This window comes from Fulmarus glacialis, unplaced genomic scaffold (genome assembly GCF_000690835.1).
Source record: "Fulmarus glacialis isolate BGI_N327 unplaced genomic scaffold, ASM69083v1 scaffold4030, whole genome shotgun sequence".
NCBI lineage: Eukaryota > Metazoa > Chordata > Aves > Procellariiformes > Procellariidae > Fulmarus > Fulmarus glacialis.
The window spans coordinates 1-21862 of NW_009188182.1; the positions used below are offsets into that span (position 1 = coordinate 1).

Genomic DNA, 21862 nt, shown 5'->3' on the forward strand with positions numbered 1-21862 from the left:
GGCGCCCCCGGGCCCAGCCCCGCCGCCGGCGTGTCGCCCATGAAACCGGCCAATCGCTCCCACAGCTCCAGCAAGACACCGTCCAGAACACCCGGTGAGCGGCGGCGACTAGCGGCGTAGGTTGGGTGGGGGGGAGCGGCGCCCGGGCTGTTTGCCCGGGCTGTAGCCGTGGGGCTCTGGGCTCCGTGCCAGGCTGCCCTTGCCGGCCTCCTGGTCCGGCAGGAGGAGGTGGGCTACACTGCGTGGCTCCTAGGAGTCACCCACCTTCTTCTCCCCAGCATGAGGTGGGCGGAGCTCTGTGCACTGGGCTGGGTAAACTGCTGACCCCCCAGCTGAGCCTTGCTGGCACAGCTGTGTGTTGGGACAAGTGTGGGTAGGACTGTCTGCTGACAGCTTTTTGTGCTGTAACGGTATTTTTGCATCCTCCCCTTATCTGTGAACTCTGAAATTGTTGCACTAGACTCCAGGAGTTGTCTCCTGGCAGTCCCTAACCAGAGCTTAGTGCCATTATACAAGGGGGCCAGAAATATGAGTTAGTTGTGACTAGATGGCATGAGCTCTCAGTCCTGCTTGTCTGGAACTTGTCTGGTAGATGTGATGTGGAAGAGTGCTGGGTTTGCTGTCTCTTGAAAGCTCGAATGCAGGCTGTTCAATAGCTGTAAAACAATATTTATGCATGTGAATGCAGGTAAATCTGGATCCAAAATCCAGAGCACCCCAACAAAGGCCGGGGGGGATCGCTACATTCCCAACCGCAGCACTATGCAGATGGAGATGGCCAATTTCCTCCTAAGCAAAGAGAATGACCCTGCTGAGGAGTCCCCTACCAAGAAGGTGAGCATGTTGCTAAGTTACAATTACTACAGTGATCATTACCAAACACCTAATTCTTCTTGGCCTTGCCTTTTACAGAGAAGCAAACTGTAAGTTCTGTCAAGTGGCTGACAGCCCCAGCCATCACTGCTTCCAGCTCTGGGCTTCAGGAGCCTGGGATGAGGTAGAACCTGTAGAGCCTGCAAATGGAATGGGTACACACCTGCTACACAGGAGCCTGAGCATAGGTGCTCTGTAGGGATGTTTTCCTAGGCACAGGGAAGAGCACAGAGCCTTACACCTCTGCTTCCGCTCACTCTAGTCTGTGCCACTTCGAGTAGCAAAATTCAACTTCGGGCTAATGAGGCTTTAAAATATAGCAGGCTACAGAGACACGAAGCTGTGAGCCTGTGCACAGTGAAACTGCTGGTGGTAACTATTCTAGGACAATGCCTAATCGGGGAGCTATTCTGGAATGTGTATGCTGTGTTCTGAAATCTGTTTATGAAGCATTTGGGCCCTTGTGGCCGTGGCTTTCCCCACTGGCAATGAAACAATGAATTTGCCACTCTTCTGTATGATAATGTGAGCAGGACAGCGTGCCAATGTCTGAAGAAAAACTACTTTGACCTGCCTGTCTGTAGCCGACTCCCACAGCACAGCTGTATACCTCCCGATTTGAGGAGAAGGGGGCTTAGGTATATGCTCTGCCAGCTGCAGTTTTAAGTGCAGCATAGGCTTTGTGTTTCAAATGCATCTCACCAAGGGTGGTTTTTCTCTGTAGGAGCAACAGAAAGCCTGGGCAGTGAATCTGAATGGCTTTGATATAGAAGAGGCAAAGATTCTCCGCCTAAGTGGAAAGCCACAGAATGCTCCAGAAGGTATGATACAGGGTCTGCGTGAGTTGACTCAGCTGGAGAGATCTGGGCAGGGGAACAGCAACACAGAGGCCCTGTGTGTGGACACAGGAGAGATCAACTGGCTTCTTCTAAGAGCTCCTGTGCACACTGGAGTCTCCGTCCTTAGGTTTCCTGAGGTTGAGGGGGTGCATAACAGCTACAGTGAATTTATTTACAAAAGTTGAAATGACTGCCAGTTGCTCACTTGTACTGCAGGTGGCAAACCTTCCTCATGTCTGCAAAAGCTTCAAACTCTCTGCTGTGCACTTTGTAGCTCAACTGTCACTAAACATAATGGGATACAGAAAACCTTGTCAGTTAAACTTGTTCCTGTGAATTAGGAAATCGGAGCTCACCCTGGATCAGCAGTTCATACTGCCAATGATGTTAGTATACTGTGCTCTTCTGAGTGCATCTCTTCTTCTAGGACTTCATTTTCACTGGAAGGGATTTCCAATTGGATGAGCAGCGCTCAGCTGGGAGGAAACAGCAACTCAGGTTAACAAATCTGTTCCTCTGCACACAGGCTATCAGAATAACCTGAAAGTGCTCTACAGTCAGAAAATGACACCTGGATCCAGCAGGAAGAATGGCAGATACATTCCCTCAATGCCAGACCGGATCCTGGACGCACCAGAGATCCGCAATGACTATTGTAAGTAGGCTGCAATGTTGTGTGCTGGGCATGGAGATCATTCTGTACTGGAGTGCAGTTCCTAGGATGGTGTGGCTCAAGGAACTGGAGCTCTAATGGGGCTGTTTCAGCATCTTATGCACCCAGGCTGGCATGGAACACTTCTGGAGTGTCCCTGTGTAGCCTTATAGGAACAGTGGTCCAGAGTGCTGTGTAGGTGACTTGGATCAGGGCTACTTGACCCCACTAACTGGGCATGGTGACACCCAGAAAGCTGTCCCTTACCTGTGTGCATGTGTGCGCACACGTGTGCGTGTGTGCGCACACCCCTGGTGCAGGTGGAAGATCTGGCATCAGCACTGGTGAAGGGCAAGGCTCTCCAGGTAAAGCTGCAGTGTGACCTGTATTGCTCTTCCAAATTGCAGACCTGAATCTCATTGATTGGAGCTCTCAGAACTTCCTGGCAGTGGCTCTGGACAACTCTGTCTATCTGTGGAATCACACTTCTGGGGACATTATCCAGCTGTTGCAGATGGAGCATCCAGATGATTATGTTTCCTCTGTGTCATGGATTAAAGAAGGAAACTACCTTGCTGTTGGCACAAGTAATGCTGAGGTCCAGGTGAGTGCAGGAGTAAAACTAGAGGTGTTGTCTAGGGATTGCTGGAGCTGTGGGGCCTTGGGACAGAGACTTGGCTAGCACAAGAAGGATGCAGTGCACTCTGACTTGTCTTGACTGGTGTGGGGTGGAAATGTCCACATCCAGCCAGTGCCAGTGACCAACTGCAGCAGCGAGGCAGGGTTTGGTTTTGGGGTTTTCTGATGCCTGGAGTTACTTTCTGTTCTGTAGGCATGAGATACAAATTGATCTCTGCTCTCATACTGACAAGGTTGAATGCCAGAGTCTGTGCAGTGAGGTTCCTAGGGCAAAGCGACAGGGCTGGGTTTCCTCATCCTCTGGAGAACTTATTGCTCTGCCTCTCTAGCTATGGGACATACAGCAGCAGAAACGTCTCCGAAATATGACCAGCCATTCTTCCCGTGTGGGGTCCCTCAGTTGGAACAGCTACATCCTCTCCAGGTAAAGCAGTGGGTGGGTGAAGGGCAGTGTCCAGCTGTTGCAGATTCCTATCTTAGATCTGAAAGTGCTGCAGGTTAGGGATGGCAGAGAGGAGTTTCTGTCCTGGCTTGGGATTCTTACTCGGCCTGTTCTGTTGGGACTGTGGGGAGAAGGCCTCTCTTCTTTCTTGCCATTTGGGCTGAAGTTGTGAAGAGCTTCTGTGGCTGCTTCACTCGCACCAACAGGCCAGTAATGCTGGTAACACTGAAACCCGGTGGCAGGTATGGCAGTCTTGCAACAGCACAAAAATGGATTTTAGTGAAAATATGTGCCACCCTGACCCTGCAAGCCTTCTCTCTGCAGTGGGGCACGGACTGGCCACATCCACCACCATGATGTCAGAGTGGCTGAGCATCATGTGGCCACACTTGCTGGCCACACGCAGGAGGTGTGTGGACTCAAGTGGTCTCTAGATGGCCGCTACCTGGCCAGTGGTGGCAATGACAACCTGGTGAACATCTGGCCATGTACCCAGGGAGACAGTGGAGACTTTGCTCCCATACAGACCTTCACTCAGCACCAGGGTGCTGTCAAGGTGAGTGCAGGGCTGCTGTGGGTGAGGTGTGGGCACATGTCTGTGTGCAAGGCAGACATGCAGCACTGGCTGTGCACAGGTTGCCTCTTGCATGACTTAGAATTAACCCTTTTCTTTCAGGCTGTGGCGTGGTGTCCATGGCAGTCAAATGTTTTAGCTACTGGAGGTGGGACTAGCGACAGACACATCCGCATCTGGAATGTGTGTTCTGGCACCTGCCTCAGTGCTGTTGATGCCCATTCCCAGGTGAGGCATGAACATCAGCTTGGAGATAAACACCTCCTGGCAGGACACCTATAGAGAGCTGCTGGCTCCTGAGGCCCAGAGCCATGGAAAAGGAGGGGACCATGCTCATCTCTGGGTGGTGAGCATCAGCACAAGCAGCTTGTCTTACCTGCATTACTGCCTCTTTGCAGGTCTGTTCTATCCTGTGGTCAACAAACTACAAGGAGTTCATTTCAGGCCATGGCTTTGCACAGAATCAGCTGGTTATATGGAAGTATCCAACGATGGCCAAGGTCACTGAGCTGCGAGGTAGGCTGGGCCATTTGCCTGGGGAAGGGAGGGCTGCTAGAGGCTGAAGGCAGATGTAATCCTTGGTTTGAGCAGACTGGTGGTCTAGCCTGGTGCAGAATGGTGTCCAGGGGCATTCTGCTAGAGGAAGGCAATCCTGTGGGCTGCTGAAGAAACACTATTGCTCCAAATGCATGCCTAGAGTGTGAATTCATGCTGCTGCAGCAATGGTGTGGGGAGAGCTATGCAAGCTGGTGGGGCTCATGGAGCGTATGGGAGTAAAAGTGACCTTTGTGGCAGAACCAGAGAGAGACCAGGGCATGTGGTGATCAGCCTAGCCCTGGCTGCATATCTCCTCTTTAGGTCACACTGCCAGAGTCTTGAACCTGACTATGAGCCCTGATGGTGCAACAGTGGCCTCGGCAGCTGCTGATGAAACGCTGCGGCTCTGGCGCTGTTTTGAGATGGACCCCATAAAGAAGAAGGAGAAAGAGAAGGCAAACAGTGCCAAAAGCAGCATCATTCACCAGGGCATCCGATGAGTGCACAGGGCTGTGTGGGGAGGGGGTAAATTTGGCTTACACACTGTTATGTATTTTAAATGTTAATAAACTGCTTTAATTTGACTTTTTTTTATAGAGTCTGATAGGAGAAAAGGCTATGGCTTACAGAACCAAGCCCCTTTAGGATTTGGGCAAGTGGTGGAGCTCTTGTTCTTTAGGGCTAGTGTGCAGGCAGCCTGAGCCTAGCACAGCCCTGAAGTCCTGGGAGGGAGAAGAAGGATGCTGTGCAATGGCTACACTTCTGTATCTGTCCCAGCTAAGGCAGGTGTGTCAGCTGCCACATCTTAAAGCTGACCACAAGTGCAGCTGCATTAGAGGGGCTGTGGCTTGCTTGCACCCCACAGGGAGAAGCTGTTGCATTGAAAGACCCTAGATATGGGCTCTCTGCTTGCACCTACTATCTCCCTACTCAGCCCCTCCTCTAGCAAAGCTTTACCAGGAAAACCCAGCTTTCTTTGTACCTCTTAACTTTCTCAAACCAGAATCATGGGCCAGTTGGCTCTGGTAAGAGGAGAAGTGTTAGGGGACAAAGAGGATCTCTATATCAGTGTCTGTGCTCTTGGTTTCTTTTAGAAGAAAGGGTTAGAGCCTGAGTGACTTCCTACCCCTCCATCCCTGATTAGACTGTGTCAAAACTGACCATTCCCAGGGCTCCAGCCCTGAAGCAGGACTAGGAGGAAGTATGCCTCAGCTTCCACAGAGCAGTGAACCAGCTCTAAACTGGCCCCTGCCTAAGGGAGGGCCCTCTGCCCAGCTGCTGCCTGCTTTGGTGCCAGCTGTGGGGGGGGCAAGGCTCAACTGAGAGCACACTATGTCTGTGTCCCCAGCTTCTACTGTGTCCTGCCTCTTGGCCAGAGGGGCCTTACTGTGCCTCTGCAGGCAACTACCAGCAGCGAGCACCCACGCCAGAGCAGTGTGGGGACTTGCTCTTGGCAGTCTGATCTGTAGTGTCACCTGCACACAGCAGTTGTTAGTCTTGTTCTGCTACACACAGCCTCTGTGCTGCAGCCAACGCTGTCTGCTCTTACGGTGCTAGGGTAGAATAGCTATTTTTGCAGTGAGTTTAGAACTGAATTTAGGAGGCAAATGCCATTAGAAAAAAAGAGGGGGGCAAGGGCTGGAAACATACAGCAACAGCTATAATCACCCCAAAGGCTAGAAAGGAGCTGGCAATAGCATGAAGCCTTATGCAAAAGAAAAGGTTAGTTTACATTGCCACAGCCAGCTTGGACATCGTACATGAGGCTCCCAAAGTACCAACAAGCCAGTGCACACCCCTTAGCCACGTATTCTTCCAACAGCCCTGATCTCTGTCCTCCCCTCCTGCTGAGGGGAAGCCCTGCTACCAAGCTGAGGCTGCGAGCAGGGAAGCAGGCAGCAGGGCTCAGCTGACATTTGGTAGCGCTTGACTCCCCAGCAGTTGGAAAATGCATTTTTTCCAGGCTCAGTTGTGCTGGTACAAGTTGCAGGGAGCATATTTGAGCCTTTACCTGAGAAAAAGCCAGCAGGGCCACAGCTGCCATGCTGCTCTGCACATTGGAGCCATGGTGTCCGAGGTACCAGACCCATCGAGCCTGTCCTTCAGCTGCACCAGCACAGCCAGGGACACTGCACAGCTGATTAGCACCTTGGCCTGTGCAAAGCAGCTCAACAAAGCCTGTGCCTCCCATCAGCCTGTGATTAGCTGAGGGTGAATTATTAACTGTTTTCACCTTCCTCTTAGCACAGTACCATGCTGTACCTGTTGCCAGGCTCCTCCTCCACCTCCTGAGCTTTAAGCTGGAGCCTTCAAAGGTGGGCAGCGTTGGCACCAACTTGTGCTGTGCCCAGGGCAGCCAGCATGCACCCCACACCCACCACAACAGCCCCACACCCATCACTCAGATGGGGCAGTCTCAAAAAGCAGCTTGCAGCAGCTGAACCCAGCACCTTCCCAGAGGGGCTGTTGGTGCATCCCCATTTGGCCACCTGGAGAAGAGCAGCAGAGGCCCAGGGGAGAAAGAGGCAGCTCTCCTTCCTCTGCAAAGCAAATCCTAGGGCAGCAGCTGGATTTAATGGGGAAGGGGGCAGGAACCCACATGCAAGTTTTGGTCCTTCCCCAGAGCTGTGCTGCTGTTGTCAGAGCTCTGCCCCACACCCTTGCAGCTTAATGCTGGGAGTTAGCACAGACTTGCTCCGTGGCCCCACAGCAGATTAAGGCTTCCAGTGGTTCCTGACCCTGGAAGGAAGGCTTTACATGCCTGAAAGCTCGTGTAGTTTCTTCACTCCTGTGTAATAGCAGTTTTATCTCTCAGACAGAGCCTGTCTTGCCTCTCTCCTTAGCACATACCCACCCCCAGAAGCTGTGCATTACACACCCCTTGAAAGTCCTCTGAGCATTACTGGAGGATGATGATATTGCAGTGTCTTCCTCTGGCCCCATACTGGTCCTACTGCCCTGGAGAGAGGAGCAGAGGAAGGAACTGGGCACTGACCCAGCAGGCCCAGGAAACACTGCCATATAAGGTGTGAATTCAGCTTGGAGCAGCAGCCCAGACTGACCATGACAGGGTATAAATTACCAGCCCATGGAAAGATCACACTAACAGGAACAATTGGAGGAAGGGAGAGCAGAGCACACGTAGGGAACAGCCCATTTTAAAATGCCAAGCATAAGTAGCTTAAAGTATTGTTACTATTTTCAGCAAAAGCAAAGACAGTCCTGTCTATACCAAGAGACAGATTGGCAGGGGGGAGAAAGAGGCTGGACAGGAAAAGCTCCATCTCAGCTGGACCATCACCCACAGCTCCTGAAGTGGTGACTTCTGAGAACTGAACTAGTGTTACACACCACTTCAGCAGGGATCAGAACAAGGTCTCCTGCCAGTCCTTGCCCACAGAGAAGCAGCAACAACAGGGAGAACGCTACACAGTGCAGAAGCCAGATCCCATTTTAAGGCTTCATACATACAAGGGCACTGCGCCATGTATGGGTGATGCCCACATGCAGTTAGACATTGGTCACACCAGTTCAGCTCACTTGAAGAGCTTTTCCTACATTTCAGAGCATGACCTTGAAGTGGACAGCAGCTCAGGCAGGATCAGCAGAGCTTTCCCTCACACCAAGCCCTGCTCTAGGGGCTTTGGCTGGACATCCACTGAAGCCCTCCCACACCCCAATCAAACCTACAGTGAAACTCAGCTTTGGGAGGCCTGCTGGTCTAATGCACTCCTCCCAGCCACAAGCAGCCTAGCCGGCTACCCACCCCTCTTCCCAGGCTTAAGTCAGCACCTAGGCTGGTCTCACTGCTCAGGAGGGCCCCATCACAAGGTGATGGGGAAGGCAGCACTGCACCCCAATAGCACTGAAGACCAGACTGTCTCAGGTGGTAGAGAGGGCAGAGCCCAGCTAGGAAGATGCACTGCTGTAGCAAGAGCAAGGCAGCAGCAACATAAACCTCCCTCTGACCAGCCTCATCTGTGTTCTGCAGGGACATTCACAGATAGAAGCAGCTTTGGCTTCAGTAGATGCAGAAAACAACAGACTGCTGTTTCCCCATCCCCTGGGCTTCCAGGGTCTCTAGTCCCTGCTCTGCCAGACCTCGGCTCCCTAGGATTTCTGAAAAGCAGCAGCTCCTCCTGGGCAGTTGGCCCAGGTCCCAGCCCACACCCACGCTCCACCCCAGCCATTCTTTCACAGGGTGGAGCCACTTTCACAACAAGAGCCTTGACACATTTCCTGCCCTGAGCACTGCTCTACCAAAGCTCTTGGAAACAATCTGCCATCTGCTTCATCAGCACACTGCTATCGCCCTGTCCCCCCAACACGTAAACCTGCTATGCCAGCTGCTTCTCCCAGCCCTGCCTCCAACCACACTGTGGGCAGGACCACGCACCTGGAACAGCTTCTGAGCACAGCAAGCCAGGAAAAACAAGAGGGCAGAGCCATTTCTCCTTCTGTTTGTTTATTTGTGATAGAAGAGCAGCCCAATCTGACAGGGCCTGGCTCCTTCACCTCATCCTCAAGGCCACCAGCATGGTTTTTGTTACAGCCAGAGCAGGTGATGGGCACCAGGCCCAGGAGAGCTGCTGCACTGCCCTGCTGTAGAGCAGAGTACACCTTCACACAGGCCCAGTTGGATCCACAGAAGCAAGAGGTGCTCACTATTACACCACAGCAGGGCACACTACAACCATCCTCCGCTGCACTCATGCTGGGCCAGAGCAGGGCTGGTCCCAAGCAGGAGAGCCCAGGAGCTGATTCTAGGGGCAGTTATTGCTCAAGTCTTGAGTTTGCAGGGATGGAAGTGGTCCAAGACAAGGCTGAGCTTGGCCTCCCCCACTCTGGAGCAAGCCACCAGTTAAGCATGGCTAAAGCACATGCCAAGCACCCAGCCCAGGCACAGAAAGGCAAGGCAACCTGGGCTTATTGTGTGGGGAAGGCATTTCAGGCTGTCACAACCCCTGCTATGTACTAGGCACAGAGCATGTGTACTGTACTGGGCAGGTCTGGGCCCTTGAGTCCCATACACACCGCCCCTACGTTCTCCACAGCCACACCTGAGTACAGATATGCCAGGGCAGGACCCCCCACCTGGGCACACAGGGACCAGAAAGGACATGCAGCACTGTGGCATGGAACAAGGTGGCACAAGGCATGGTAGAGCAGCACTCACACTTGAGCTGGCAGCAGCAAGCAACCAGGGACAAGTCTGCTCATCCACACAAGCTCTGATGAGACAGGGAAGAGGAGAGGGCACCAGGACAGGGACCAGTCTCTTCTTTTGGTCCTACTCAGAAGGAAGTGGCCACCAGGTAGAAGGGCCAGATGTAGGCACTTGGGGGAAGTTCCTTTGGAAACACTGGAATGGGACTGCAGCCCTGCAGCTGTGATGCAGGCAGCTGCCTCTCTGCTCAGCAACATTGAGAAACAGCACAAGCCCTCCCAGGAGTAGGAGAAGTTGCCCATGGCTGCTCAGAGCAGAGGGGCTGGGCATGCAGACAGAGGACAGCAGGGCTGGGCACAGGGATACAACAGTCTGTAGGCACTTGACTTGGCTAGTGGCACCCAGGAGCAGGGGAACAGGTCCCAGCTGCCTCTGCCCCGGGGCTCTCATTGGCTCTGGGAGGGCCTTGCCCTCTAGTTGGCTTTGACCTTGCCATTGGTGACAGTGCCATTCTCATGGATGCTGCTACCGTTGTGCTGGGCTGATTGCTGAGCCCCCCTGGGCAACCGTTTGCCCTTGGTGTAGGACTGGTACCAAAAGTTGGAGAATAGAATGAAGAAGATGGTCCCATAGATCCAGATGAGGTGGATGAAGATAGGGAACTGGTACTGGCAGCTGGGCATGAAGTAATACTGGGAGACGTGGACGGAGACAATCACGAACTGTGCCTGGGAGCAAGGCAGAGCAGGGACAAGTTACTCACTGGAGCAGGGTCAGGGATCCCACTAGAGACCTTCTTTCTAAATGAAAGCAATAGGCTCCTTTCCCACTCTGAAGTGGAGGTCCTTATAGTGAGGCACAGTCATAAGCAGCTGGAAGAGGCAGGCACAAGTCTCAAGGCAGCATGTGCCTCTCACCCTCCCAACATGGCTGCAGCCCAGGGGCAGCAGGCTGAGCAACACCCATGCCCTAAACAGGCTGGTAGGGCTATCAGAGGCCCACCGTGGGCCAGAAACCCAGAGTGAGAGGCTGCAGAAGAGACAACTACAGCTGCTGGCTGCACCTTTCATAGGTGCAAAGCCTGGCCTGCCCCACACATCAGAGGCTGAGGGCACATGCTCTGCTCCACAGCAGACTCACCAGCTGGATGGCCGTGATGTGTTTCTTCCACCACAGGTACTTCTGAAAGGCAGGTCCCGCTGCTGAGAGCCCGTAGTAGAAGTACATGACAACATGCACCATGGAATTGATCATGGCATGGAACGAGCCCATTCCCCCTGTTAAAACAGATTTTTATTAGCATAAGTCAATCCCCCACAGCAATTAGCTCTACAAGGAGCTCCTAGGAGCCCAGAAGGACAAAAAAAAACCCTTTCTCAGCATGCTGGGGCTAACCCCACCCTTTCCCCGAGCTGCGCACCCAGACAGTTTCCATCTTACCTGGACCAAACCTTGCTCCCCACCACCAGCTCCAAGGCAGAACAGAATGGTGGAAGAGGTGCAGGAATGTGACCTGTTCATTCTTCTTCCGCAGGACAAAGATCACCTGCAATGAGAGCCCAACGGTGTCAAGGACCTGCAGCCCTGGAAGCAGCTAGAGCAGGCTGGGCCACTAATTCACGGTGTCTGACCTCAGTGGCTCTTCCCCCCACTCCAAGCTCACTGCCACCACACATTAGGTCACCCCACAGCTTTCAGAGCTATAACAGGCCAAAAGTGGCCTCTGCAATAGCCTAGAGTGGCCTCCTTGGCAGTGATGCCAGACACAAGCACTGCCAGGTCGGACTGGAAGGGCTGAAGAAAGCACCTACCCCAAGTACACTGGGCCCCAACTCCCTGCCCAGCAAGCAGTGACAAGGCCTCCTCAGTAACTCACTCACCGTGTCTGTTAGTTCGATGAACTTGGAGAAGACAAAGAGCCAAGCAACACTGACCATCTGTAACAGGATAGGTTAACATTAGAGACCCACCTCAGCCTGAACATGCCCAGTGACCAAGGGTCTCCATATAGTAACCCTGGGGTGAAACCCAGAGCCAGGGACTGTAAGTCCTCTGTCTCAGGAGAAGCAGGTAGCTGTGACCTTGCTGTCCAAACACAAGTGCTAAAGGCCCATCCACTTACTGGGAGAGGGACAAGAACTCACCCTAAGGGCTTTGGGGTCCTGCGAGAAGTCCACAGGGTCACATCGCCAGGTGTACCCAGTAAGCCACCCTGCCATCAGGAACTGCAACAAGAACATCAGGGTGAGGCCCAACACATCACCCCACTGCACTTCCCAAGCCCTGCACAGAAAGGCAAGGAACAGCCTGCAGAAGGGCTCCCCATCACCCACACAGCCTGCATGGGCTGCTTTATATATGCCACACAAAGCCTACTGCTGACAACTCACCTCATAGACTATGTAAAGTGAGAGTCCCACCAGAAAGAAGTTGTATAGCACCATGAACTTCTTCAGGTTTAAAGGCTTCCTGTTGGCCATTAGCCGGGGACCCAAGGATAGTACGAAGTAGACATATGCCAGAAGGATGCCCATCACAAGGAACGGGGACTGCATCAGTGGATAATCAGCAATGCGGGGGTCTGCAAAGAGCACCACAGTGCAGGGCAGTTAGCATCCTCACCCCAATCTGCTACTGCCAGAGTGGAGGCAAGGACATGGCAATCCTGTTCTCCCAGGACAGGAGTGCAGGCAGGGGGGCAGTCTGGGAGCAGAGGCTGGTGAAGCCAGCCAAACTCAGTAAGGTACAGCCTGAAGCCATGCTGCAGGGCAGCCTGGAGTCCCTCTGCCCAGGAGGGCAGAAGTGCCCCAAAATAGCCTGCACAGGCACCGAGGCAAGACAACCTCATAACAGGCAGCCCAAAAAATCGAGCTGCATCTACATCAGGGCAGAGGCAGGATGTAGCTAGACCCAGACTGCTTCAGAATCACCCCCCCATGCCTGTGGCAATAAGGCATCTAGTGCCACCTGCCCTGCAGCTGGGCAGAGCCAAACACTCACCTGCTTTCTTCATGAAGTCCTGATACATGGTCACAATCCCCTCCATGGTGGTGGCAGTTTCTCAGTGGAGAGGAAGGGCAGATCAGGCAGCTGTTTTCCCAGGAGGGCCACCTGCAGAGCACAGCCCAGCAGATCAGCAAATTTCAAGCACAGCTTCAGAACTACAGTATGGCCAGCATTGCTCTCAGCTGATCACACACCAGCATCCACAATTCCAGTTGAGCCACACACTCCCCACTGAGCCTGGCCCTGTCTCTCCAGGTCTGCTGGGAACCCCACCATCCACCACCAGCAGTCCTTCCAAGGCAGGATCCTAACATTTCAAGCCAGCTAGGAAAGCTTCCAACCTTAGTGCTGTATCTCCAACCTCTTAGTCTTGCTCCTGCTGTACAGGCTCCAACATTATCACCCACAACAACCATGATATTGCCACCAACCTTGCCACCTATACCCACACTGGTCTGCCTGACCCTGGTGCAAGGTCTCCAAGGGAGATGCAGAGCTGGCTCACACTCTCCACAGAGCAGTGCCTTTGTGATCAGCTTTGGGCTCCTGCCCACCAATCCCCACCACAGAAGCAACACAGCATCACTGGCAGGCCCATTGCATAAGGAAGGAAAGCCATCAGTTCAGAAACAAACACCAATTTCTGATCTCCAAGTCCCTGGTTTCACATCCTTACACAAAACCCCCCTGACAAGAGCTACCACCCATGACCCAGCACCTCAGAGGCTAGGTGCATCCTACTTGGCAATGACATTTCCACTACTGTTCCAAACAGGGACAGTATCCCCAGTTAGGGGAGAAAGCTGCAAGAGAAGGATATAGGGCTGCAGGGAGAAGGACTGACACTCCCTACAGTCGCTTAGCCTCACTATGAGTGCATACCAGACAGCAATCCAGACGGATGCTCTCCAGAAGAGCAGGAAGTGCCCACGCTCTCGCTGCTGCAGGCAAATTTGAAACGCCCTCACCCGGCTCCCTGTGCTTCCCAACCTCTCCCCAGCCTACAGGACACCAGAGCAGCAGGAAGGGAGGCAGAGCACAGGCCCAGCCTCACCTGACTCACCCACCTGCAAGGGAGGCATTCCCCACAGCTGCTACCAAACAGACACTCCACCTACCCCTTCCTCCAGGAAGGTGCACAGGAATCACTGCCTACACACAGGCCTGGGAAAACAGGTCCCCAGCCCAGTCTCCCCAGGAAGTTTATTGCTGCCGCCACCAGGAAGCACACAGCCTCTCCCAGACCAGTAGCCAGGAGGCTGAAGCCAGAGGAAGCTTCTTCCTAGTAAGGTCCCAGCTGGGAGTATCCAGCAGCCACTGCCACCTCAAGCCCTCACCAGCCAGCACCAGCATTGCTCCTTCAGCTTTGCTGCAAGAGGAAGAGCTCAACAAAGTGTTCTTTGCTCTAGTTGGGACCCAGGCAGGACAGCAGCAGACACTACCTGTGCAGTGCTACCAAGCACCTACATGACAGGCTTCACTGGCAAGCAATCTTCACAGGGGCCTGGCACACACCATTCTGGCTCATCATTCTCTGCAGATCACCTTAGTGCAGCAGTGCTGGGGCTTTGTGCTTGCCTAGTCTCACCCTGTGTGCTCCTCCAAACTGGGAAGTGCCACCCAACCTCTCTGTAACAGCAGTGGGGTGGAACAGGTCTCCCCCTTCACCCCCACCCCCTAAAGTACACATTCCTCCAAGCAAGGCTCCAGAGCAGCCTGCACAGCCACACACCCCAGGGACAGAGCCTGAGAAGTTTTGCTGTGCTTCACAAAGCACAAAAGGTGGTTCCTCATGCCACTTTGGAGGCACCTGCAGCAATAGGGCAAAGCCCACTCAGGACTGATCCCCACACCTCAGGGGCACCAGCAGCAGAACAGATATTCACCTTCCCAACCCAAGGTTTCAAGGGGTTTAATAGCAAGTAACACTCACTTGTAGTATCACCGTGATACAAGTAATATTTAAGGTCATGGGCACTGGCAAGATTATCCACTCTCCACGTGCAGCAGAAGCCAGAAAAGCATAGCAGAACTATAGCATCCTCAAGAGCCACTCAAGGCTCATGCTGTGGGAAACACAGTAAGTACAAGTCCTGAAAGCTGCTGAGCTTTGTGTTGCTTTAATGGCTAAAAGCAAGCTCCAAACTTGTCTGTCTAGTTTCAGCTTTCAACCACTACATCCAGCTACACCTTATTTGCTAGATTGAGGAGCCCTCAAGAGTTAGTTCCCAGCAGACATACCTAACTATTCAAGCTCTGTGTTTATCTTATCAAGCTGAATGAGTCAGCCTTACTACAGGTCCAGGGCAGAGACAAAACTCCTGTGGAGCACTTGCCTATTTTGGGCAGGTTAGGATGAGAAGATAGTATCAGTCACCCACAAGCTCAGAGCTACATCTCACACTGCAGGGAAACACTTGAGCTCAGGCACTATGTATTACTTTGCTGACCCTGATGCCAGCAAGGCTCCAGCACCACTGGCCAACTAGGACCCCAGCTCAAAACAATTCAGGGTCCCAGGACACTGGGGACTTGGGTGAGAAGACTCACCGCAGTTTTGCCCTGGCAGACCTGCTGGAGGCTGCACAGAGCACACAGCAGACAAGGGTCATCCTGGCAGCAGCCCTGAACCCAGACAGCTATCCCCCCAAGCAGTGGGAGAAGCCCACTTCAACCCAGCACTAGCACAGAATTCCCCATTAGTGTGAACAGCAACAAGTCCCTTTTACTGCTGTGTCTTGTGAAGCACCTCCAGCACTACTACAGCCACACGTACCACAGGGAGAGGCGAGGCATTGGACTTGTCCTGAACATGGGCTCTGGGCAACACCGGGACTTTTTAGGGCAGAACTAGCAGGGTTATGCTACAGGCCCTTATGAAAAGGGCCTATGCATTTTCCACAGCTTCCCTAAGCAGAACAACATCCTGCTGCATTCAGCTAACAAAGCAACTACATCTCCAGGGAACCCCCGAGGTCTTTGCAAGACGTGGTATCCACAATGACATGCTACATGGTCCTGCATTAGAAGCTGAAGTGTCTTGCTCTGTGAGCAGATGCAGGTATGTCTCACCCTCTGTCTCCCAAGGCACAGCCACTGGCCTTGGGATGTTGGCAGTTGAGCTGCAAAGGGGGAGTTGTAGAGCAGGCTCAGGCATTACCTTCACTAAGCAGGAGGATGTGAAGTACACTGGTCTGCCTAAGCCACGACGGCTCCATGTCAGCCTTTCTGCAGCAGGCAGGGGTTTTCCAACACAGAGCACCAAGTGTCTGGGAAGCTGAACTCACTCCTGCCATTTCCTCTGTGCACAACACCAGCACCTGATGTCCCTCTGCACTTTAAGAGAGGTTCACCACCCAACCAGGCATCTGCTTTTACTGCCCTCCATGCTACACTGCACATCACACACTGCAGGCATTTGCAGCTCAGTAGTTGGTACCTGTCCGCTCTGCACAGGGGAGACACCCTTCTTTGACTCCCTCTGGATCCTGATTCTCTTGGGTAAGGAACTGGAAGGAGATGGGGAACCCAAAGCTGAGCCTTGAACAGCTGAAGAGAAGTCAAGCAATCAAGTCCAAGCATCACAAAGCACCAGGAACCCTTGGGGCCCAAACACACACTGCACAATACCTAGAGACCACCTCTCACCAACAGGATGTCACTTCTCCACCTCAGCAAGAAAGTTCCCACTATTTGCAAGCCAGAGTACCAGGCCACATTCTGTTCCAGTAACCAACATCAAGGATTAGATACTTGCTTACGCCAAGCAGTGTGTAAACTACATATTTCCAACAAGCTATGCAGCTAATTAGCGCAACTTCAGCAAGAACAGCAAGGCCTTTTATAACCAGCCCCAGCAACCCAAGAGCAGTCAGACCACAGCATTGTGAACGACGACACTGACAGAGACCAGAGCTCAACCCAGTTAGTTTTGTTAACAGCCTCGCAGGGTGCACCTCTCCCCACACAGCAGCCATCTGCAAGCAACACTCAGCCCCAGCCATCCAACACCCAACACTCCTACCCCATCAGCATTCGAGTCAGAAATCAGTCCTGTAATAAATGAGAAAGCAAGCCACCCTAATCTCCCCACTAGTTTAATTACAGGCAGCACCAAAACAGTCTGGTAGGTGGCCACGGAGCTACCACCCCAGGGAGAGCTGGCACAGGGCCCTTGCTGAACTGGCTAAAGTAGGCCTGGCCCCTGTGGGGCTCCCAAAGGAGTAGCAACCCTCAAAGGTCAGGAGATAACCAGCTGGCCAGAGATCAAACCAACTCTCATCCCTGACCTACAAGCTGGCAGCAAGGCTTGCTGCCTGATGCAGCTCTGAGCTCCACAGCTTCTCAGGAAGAAGCATCTTCCTCCCCCAGCTCCTCACCACAGCACCTGCCCAGCTTCCTGGAGGTCCAGAAAATCATTGCAGGGTCCAGCAAGGCCTGCACGCAGCTCCGTGCACCCAGGGAGCATGTTTCCCAGAGAGCTATGGAGACCTGTGGTTCAGAAGCATCTGCTACAGCTGTCACTGTGGAAGAGTGGAACTGACCAACCCAGGGTCTGGTGGCCCCAGACCAGGCACAGACAGGGCTACACACAGCACACACTGAGGCTGGCACCTCAAACCATCACCAAGAGCTGTCAGTCACAGCTCCAGGAGAAGCTTTCCTGAGCTTATGCACAAGTGAATCCAGCAAAACAAGGAGCACAAAACCATGTCTTCCCTTAACAATGCACGAGCAGCAAAGCAGTCAGAGCAAGGCAAGGGGGAGAAGGTACCTGGCCAGCCCTGAGCAGCAGCAGCACACCCTGTTCTTTATGAACTCTGCAGTTCATAAAGATCGCTCTAAGACTGAAGTTTACCATGAAGCAGAGAAAACTGGATTTGGATCTCCTCCTTCTGCTGCTCTGTGACCAGGTGAAAGAGAAAGAGAGGTGTAACCAGTAACTGCACACTCGCTTCACACACAGCATCTCAAGACACCAGCTCAAGCACATGCAGCAGAGAGCACTCAACAGGAGCTGAATCAAGTACACCTGCATTACTGGTAACAATTTCAGCCATCTCACTGAAGACTGAGTTAAGGCACTGTTGTCCACATGCTATTAAAGTCATGGTTTTCCCTCAAGAGAAAAATCACAGCCTAAAGAGATGCCTGTGCACCAGCTTATGCCAGGGCACGCAAGTCTGGCAGCAGAGCACAAGCCACTATGTTTCAAGTGTGGAAAGCCATTCTAGCAGATTAGGGCAGAGCAGGAAAGTAGAGCTCTCCTGGCCTGGCATCTTGGCTCTGAGGACTTGGGACAGACTCTCTGATCAGAGTTTGAGGACAACTAGTCCCAGAACTCTCAGCTCACGACATAACTACAAAGTCTACAAGGGAACTTCATGCTAATACCACCAGATAAGTTTTCCTACTTGAATCACACCTATTTATCACTTTCTGTGGCTCAGCTACTTCATGCTGAGTATCAAAGGACATGGTTAACAGCCTGGTACCATATGCTCTGCATCACTGTACTTTAAAGCCAGTATAGGAGGACTGTGTTCACAGAGAAGGGACGCAAACACTCAAACGCTTGATACGTAACAGCTCTTGCAAGAGCTGCCGTTGCAGCTGGCGCGGGAATCACACTGGCTGAGTGCTGCTCCTGGCACACTGGCTCCAAGTGGCAGGAAGTGACCTGTCTGAAGTTGAGGAGTTTCCCCATCTTCACCAAGTATGTGTAATACCCTACCACTATCTCACACAGGGGCTGTGAAACCCTGGGGCCTTTGGATAGCATCCTATAAACAGAGATTAAGCTCTCCCCTTCCCATGCTTGCTGGAAGCGAGGAGAGCAAGAGGAGACTCCCAGATTAGCAGGCAAGCTCTGCAGAGCCTGGGCAGTCAGTGTGGCACCCCGCAAGCTTTCAGGAGAAGGAGCAAGTCCATTGCAACAGGGTATGGTAACCTTGTACAAAAAAAACAAGGCAGGTAATCAGACTTCAAGGTCCCACAAGAGCATACGTTGCAGTAAAAGGTCTATATGCACAGCACACACAGTGTTTTTCTCAGGGACAGCACCTCCCCAAGCTGATCGGGCAGGCTGTTAAGAGTAGGCCTACTCCTTATCACATTCAACACTCATGGCTGCATATGCAGGGCACTGGTATCAGTACAGATGACAGCAGTCAGGAGAAAAAGCAGGGAAAAGGCAACATTAGGCAGAAAGTCTGACATTGCGAGGAACGAAGGCATAAAGAAGTGAAGGAAGAAAAAAACCAGAGGGTGAGATACCTCCAGAAGTGGAAAATAAGGTATTTCCTTTCTGAGCTAACCACACTGAGCTATGCCCACTCCCTCATGCAGCACCAGGTGAGGGGGGAAGGAGATGGAGATGGCTGGGCTCAGTCCCTCCCTGAAGCGATGGCACCCAGCAGCCCCCCGGGGTGCACAGGAGAGCACTTGGGAAGGACAGAACTAGGCAGGCGACAGAGGAGGACAGGCAGGGTTAGACCAAGCAGGGCTGGGTCCTGACACCTGCTTCTAAATACAGGTCAAGCCTTCCAAAGCCCTCTAGCAGAGGAACACAGAGCACCCCTATCTGGAGATGGGACAGACAGTACCAGAGCATTCATCTGTGCTTTTAATCATTATGCAAATGCCTCACTACAAGGCTTCACCTCTGTTCCCACAGCAGTGTCTGTAATCATTACACAGTAATGATTACTGTGCTCTGTCCCATCCAGGCCTGTGCATTAATTAGACAGGCACACCGAGACAAGACAGACATTAGAAGTCTACAAAGCAAGATGCAGAAAGGAGAGACTCCTGAAATCCCTCCAATAGTCCAGAAGCTCAAGTGTTAACCCAGAGCCACTTCTCATTGAGACAAGGGGTCACTGCCTGGAACTCACCATGACATCTGCTTTGGACCCCTCTACCCTCTGCACCAAGAAGGTAGTGCAGTCACACAACCACCTTTAACAAGGAAAGGGATGTTCACTGGCAATAGTAGAGATGCCATTGACTCCAGCAGCACAGTAGAAGCACCACAGGTCCCAATAGGCCTAAGGCTTTAATAGATACCACCTTTAACAGGTCCACGGCCCTCCACACAGACAAAAGAGAAGCATTAGGCCTATCTCCACATAGGTGTAGATGGACCACTCAAAGCCAGGGCTGTCGCTCCTACTGCTGGTCTCAAAGACAGGGAAAGCCTCTTAGGGTTAAGTAGAAGCAGCATGAGATATAACTCTGTATGTATACAGAGCAAATCTATCAAACCATGAGAGCAAGCTAGCTGATCTGATCCACAGGGTAAGAGCACTTCTTGCAGCAAGGCTGGAGAACTTGCTGCCACAGTGACAGCTTACCACTCTGATCCATCCCACAGGGAAGAATCAACCAGAAATTAAATACCCTGTGAGACACTAAGGGAAATCAAGAACCATCAGAGCCGGTTACCATCTCCCCAGCCCCAAGCCACTAAAGTCTCAGCATCCAGACACAGGCCTGCTGGTGGGGAGCTGGCTGTGGCAGCTGCAACCTGTCATCTCTGAGCAACAGCAGCCCCACAACTCCTGCAGGGAAGAGCCCTGGCTCCTGGGGACCAGCTCCTCCCTGCAGAAGCCAAGGCTGCCTCACCTGTTTGACTGGCAAGAACCAGACTTTCCAGCCCAAGTACTCCCACCATCTGACAGCTAGTAGGGCACATGCTAGCACAAATCCACTATGAAAGTACAGAAACACAGAAGATCTCTTGGGTCATCACAGGCACCACTCCCAATATCTCCTGTAAGCTTCTTCCTAAAGGAAGGATCTCAGCCTGAGTGCTGTCTGTGCTGTAACCCCAGCAGAAAAGGGGAAAGCATTCACCTGCAACCTTCAAGGACAGTGCCAAGCAAAGCATGCAGCAATGCACCTGCTTCTGACGCCAGCTCCAGAGCTTCCTGGGGATGCAACGCTTTTCTCCACCAGGAGAAATCCTTGATTAAGCTCACCTTGAATAAGCTCACTTATTTTCACCTCCAAAACATGGTGTGGGACACCTCTAGCTCAGAGTGAGTATTTACCCTCCTAGCCTCAGTTTTAACAGCACTTTCTCTTGTATTACATTTCTGCCCTGAAGGACCATATAGTCCCCCCCCATCTAACAGACTTTCAGGAAACAGAGGTGAGAATACAACATAAGGCAGGACTGCAGAAGGCCAGGCTGTGTGGGTGGCATGGCTTCATCCCCACAGCGAGATGCGGCAAGAAGATGCTGCAACAGCTGGCATCATGCTATTTCTCAAAGGAACAGGCTGTCAGCAGCAGCTCACACCCATAAGCTAGAGGGGCTTCCTAGCAAAGAGATAAGACACAGCAGTCTCAGTCAAGCCCCAAGGGCTCAGCCAACTGTTTGACTCTCTAAACCATCCTCAAGAAGCTGCCCAGCAGGTCTGGTGGGAAGGTCAGCTCCATCCAGCTAGGAATCTGCCCCGTCTGCATTCTGCCAAAAGAAAAGGTGGTCAGTTTGGGGCAGCACAGCACTGCTGCACAGGCAATCCTGGCCTCTGAGAGGGGAAGAGATACTCTGAGGGAATGCACTAGCAGGGAAAGTGCCCAGTGTTATCCCATGCTGCCCACCAAGCACAGGAAGAGGTATTCACCTCACTTCTTTCTGCCCTTAGGGCTCCAGAACCAAGGTGGTCAGTTGCTTTTCCCCTGGTCTTGCAAGGGGGAAAGCACCTGATAGTTCCCCTGCGAGAAGCAGCCAGGCACTGAGGCATATGGACTGCCGCCCCCAAAGCCTCCCCTCCTCTCACAATGCCTGTGTATTTATGCTGTCTCATTTAGCCTGTTGCAGAGATCAAAAAGAAGCAGCTTTCCTAACTGCCTCTTCGTTACAAGAGAGGAACAGGCCCACATAAGAGACCTACAGACCAAGTCCAGTACTGCCTGTGGAAGGTCAGATGAGCGTTTGGCCATGGTTATTAAACCTGCAGTTGCCCAGCAAGTACAGACCCCTGTGCATGACCACACGCCAGTCTGAGGTGAGCTTGCAGCCAGGCTACTGCTGCCACCAGGAGGGTGACAGGGACCTCCTCCTCCCACTGGCGTTCCAGAGCAAGGGCCAGAGGAGGGCCAAGCACCTACACGAGCCGGCACT

General features: G+C 52.7%; 2 protein-coding genes across 3 annotated transcripts; one reads left to right on the forward strand and one right to left on the reverse strand.

Moving 5' to 3' along the window:
* The first annotated feature begins 7 nt into the window (after positions 1-7).
* Positions 8-5148, forward strand: CDC20 (cell division cycle 20). Its single transcript, XM_009577536.1, has 10 exons — positions 8-94; positions 689-834; positions 1598-1694; positions 2239-2367; positions 2772-2968; positions 3333-3427; positions 3770-4001; positions 4122-4247; positions 4418-4535; positions 4878-5148. The coding sequence occupies exons 1-10, from the start codon at positions 40-42 to the stop codon at positions 5054-5056; spliced, it is 1374 nt and encodes a 457-aa protein (XP_009575831.1). The 5' UTR covers positions 8-39; the 3' UTR covers positions 5057-5148.
* Positions 5149-9000: 3852 nt separating this feature from the next.
* Positions 9001-12780, reverse strand: ELOVL1 (ELOVL fatty acid elongase 1). 2 transcript variants are annotated; one of them, XM_009577547.1, is made up of 7 exons: positions 12724-12780; positions 12114-12304; positions 11868-11948; positions 11604-11660; positions 11164-11269; positions 10864-11000; positions 9001-10451 (listed from the first exon to the last, which is right to left on the reverse strand). In XM_009577547.1, exons 1-7 carry the CDS (start codon positions 12767-12769, stop codon positions 10197-10199), a joined length of 873 nt encoding a protein of 290 aa, XP_009575842.1. In that variant the 5' UTR covers positions 12770-12780; the 3' UTR covers positions 9001-10196. The 2 variants fall into 2 exon arrangements, with proteins under 2 accessions (XP_009575842.1, XP_009575849.1); XM_009577554.1 differs by lacking the exon at positions 11868-11948 and having other exon boundaries at positions 12724-12769.
* Positions 12781-21862: the final 9082 nt, after the last annotated feature.

What these genes read in the sequence shown, in the direction of transcription:
- CDC20 (XM_009577536.1), top strand. Translation starts at nt 40, where the DNA reads ATGAAACCGGCCAATCGCTCCCACAGCTCCAGCAAGACACCGTCCAGA. An exon ending in AGCACCAGGGTGCTGTCAAG is followed by an intron (nt 4,002 to 4,121) that starts GTGAGTGCAGGG and finishes CTTTTCTTTCAG; the next exon opens with GCTGTGGCGTGGTGTCCATG. An exon ending in CAAGGTCACTGAGCTGCGAG is followed by an intron (nt 4,536 to 4,877) that starts GTAGGCTGGGCC and finishes TCTCCTCTTTAG; the next exon opens with GTCACACTGCCAGAGTCTTG.
- ELOVL1 (XM_009577547.1), bottom strand. Translation starts at nt 12,769, where the DNA reads ATGGAGGGGATTGTGACCATGTATCAGGACTTCATGAAGAAAGCAG. An exon ending in TCATCGAACTAACAGACACG is followed by an intron (nt 11,270 to 11,603) that starts GTGAGTGAGTTA and finishes CTCTCATTGCAG; the next exon opens with GTGATCTTTGTCCTGCGGAA. An exon ending in ACATCACGGCCATCCAGCTG is followed by an intron (nt 10,452 to 10,863) that starts GTGAGTCTGCTG and finishes CCTTGCTCCCAG; the next exon opens with GCACAGTTCGTGATTGTCTC.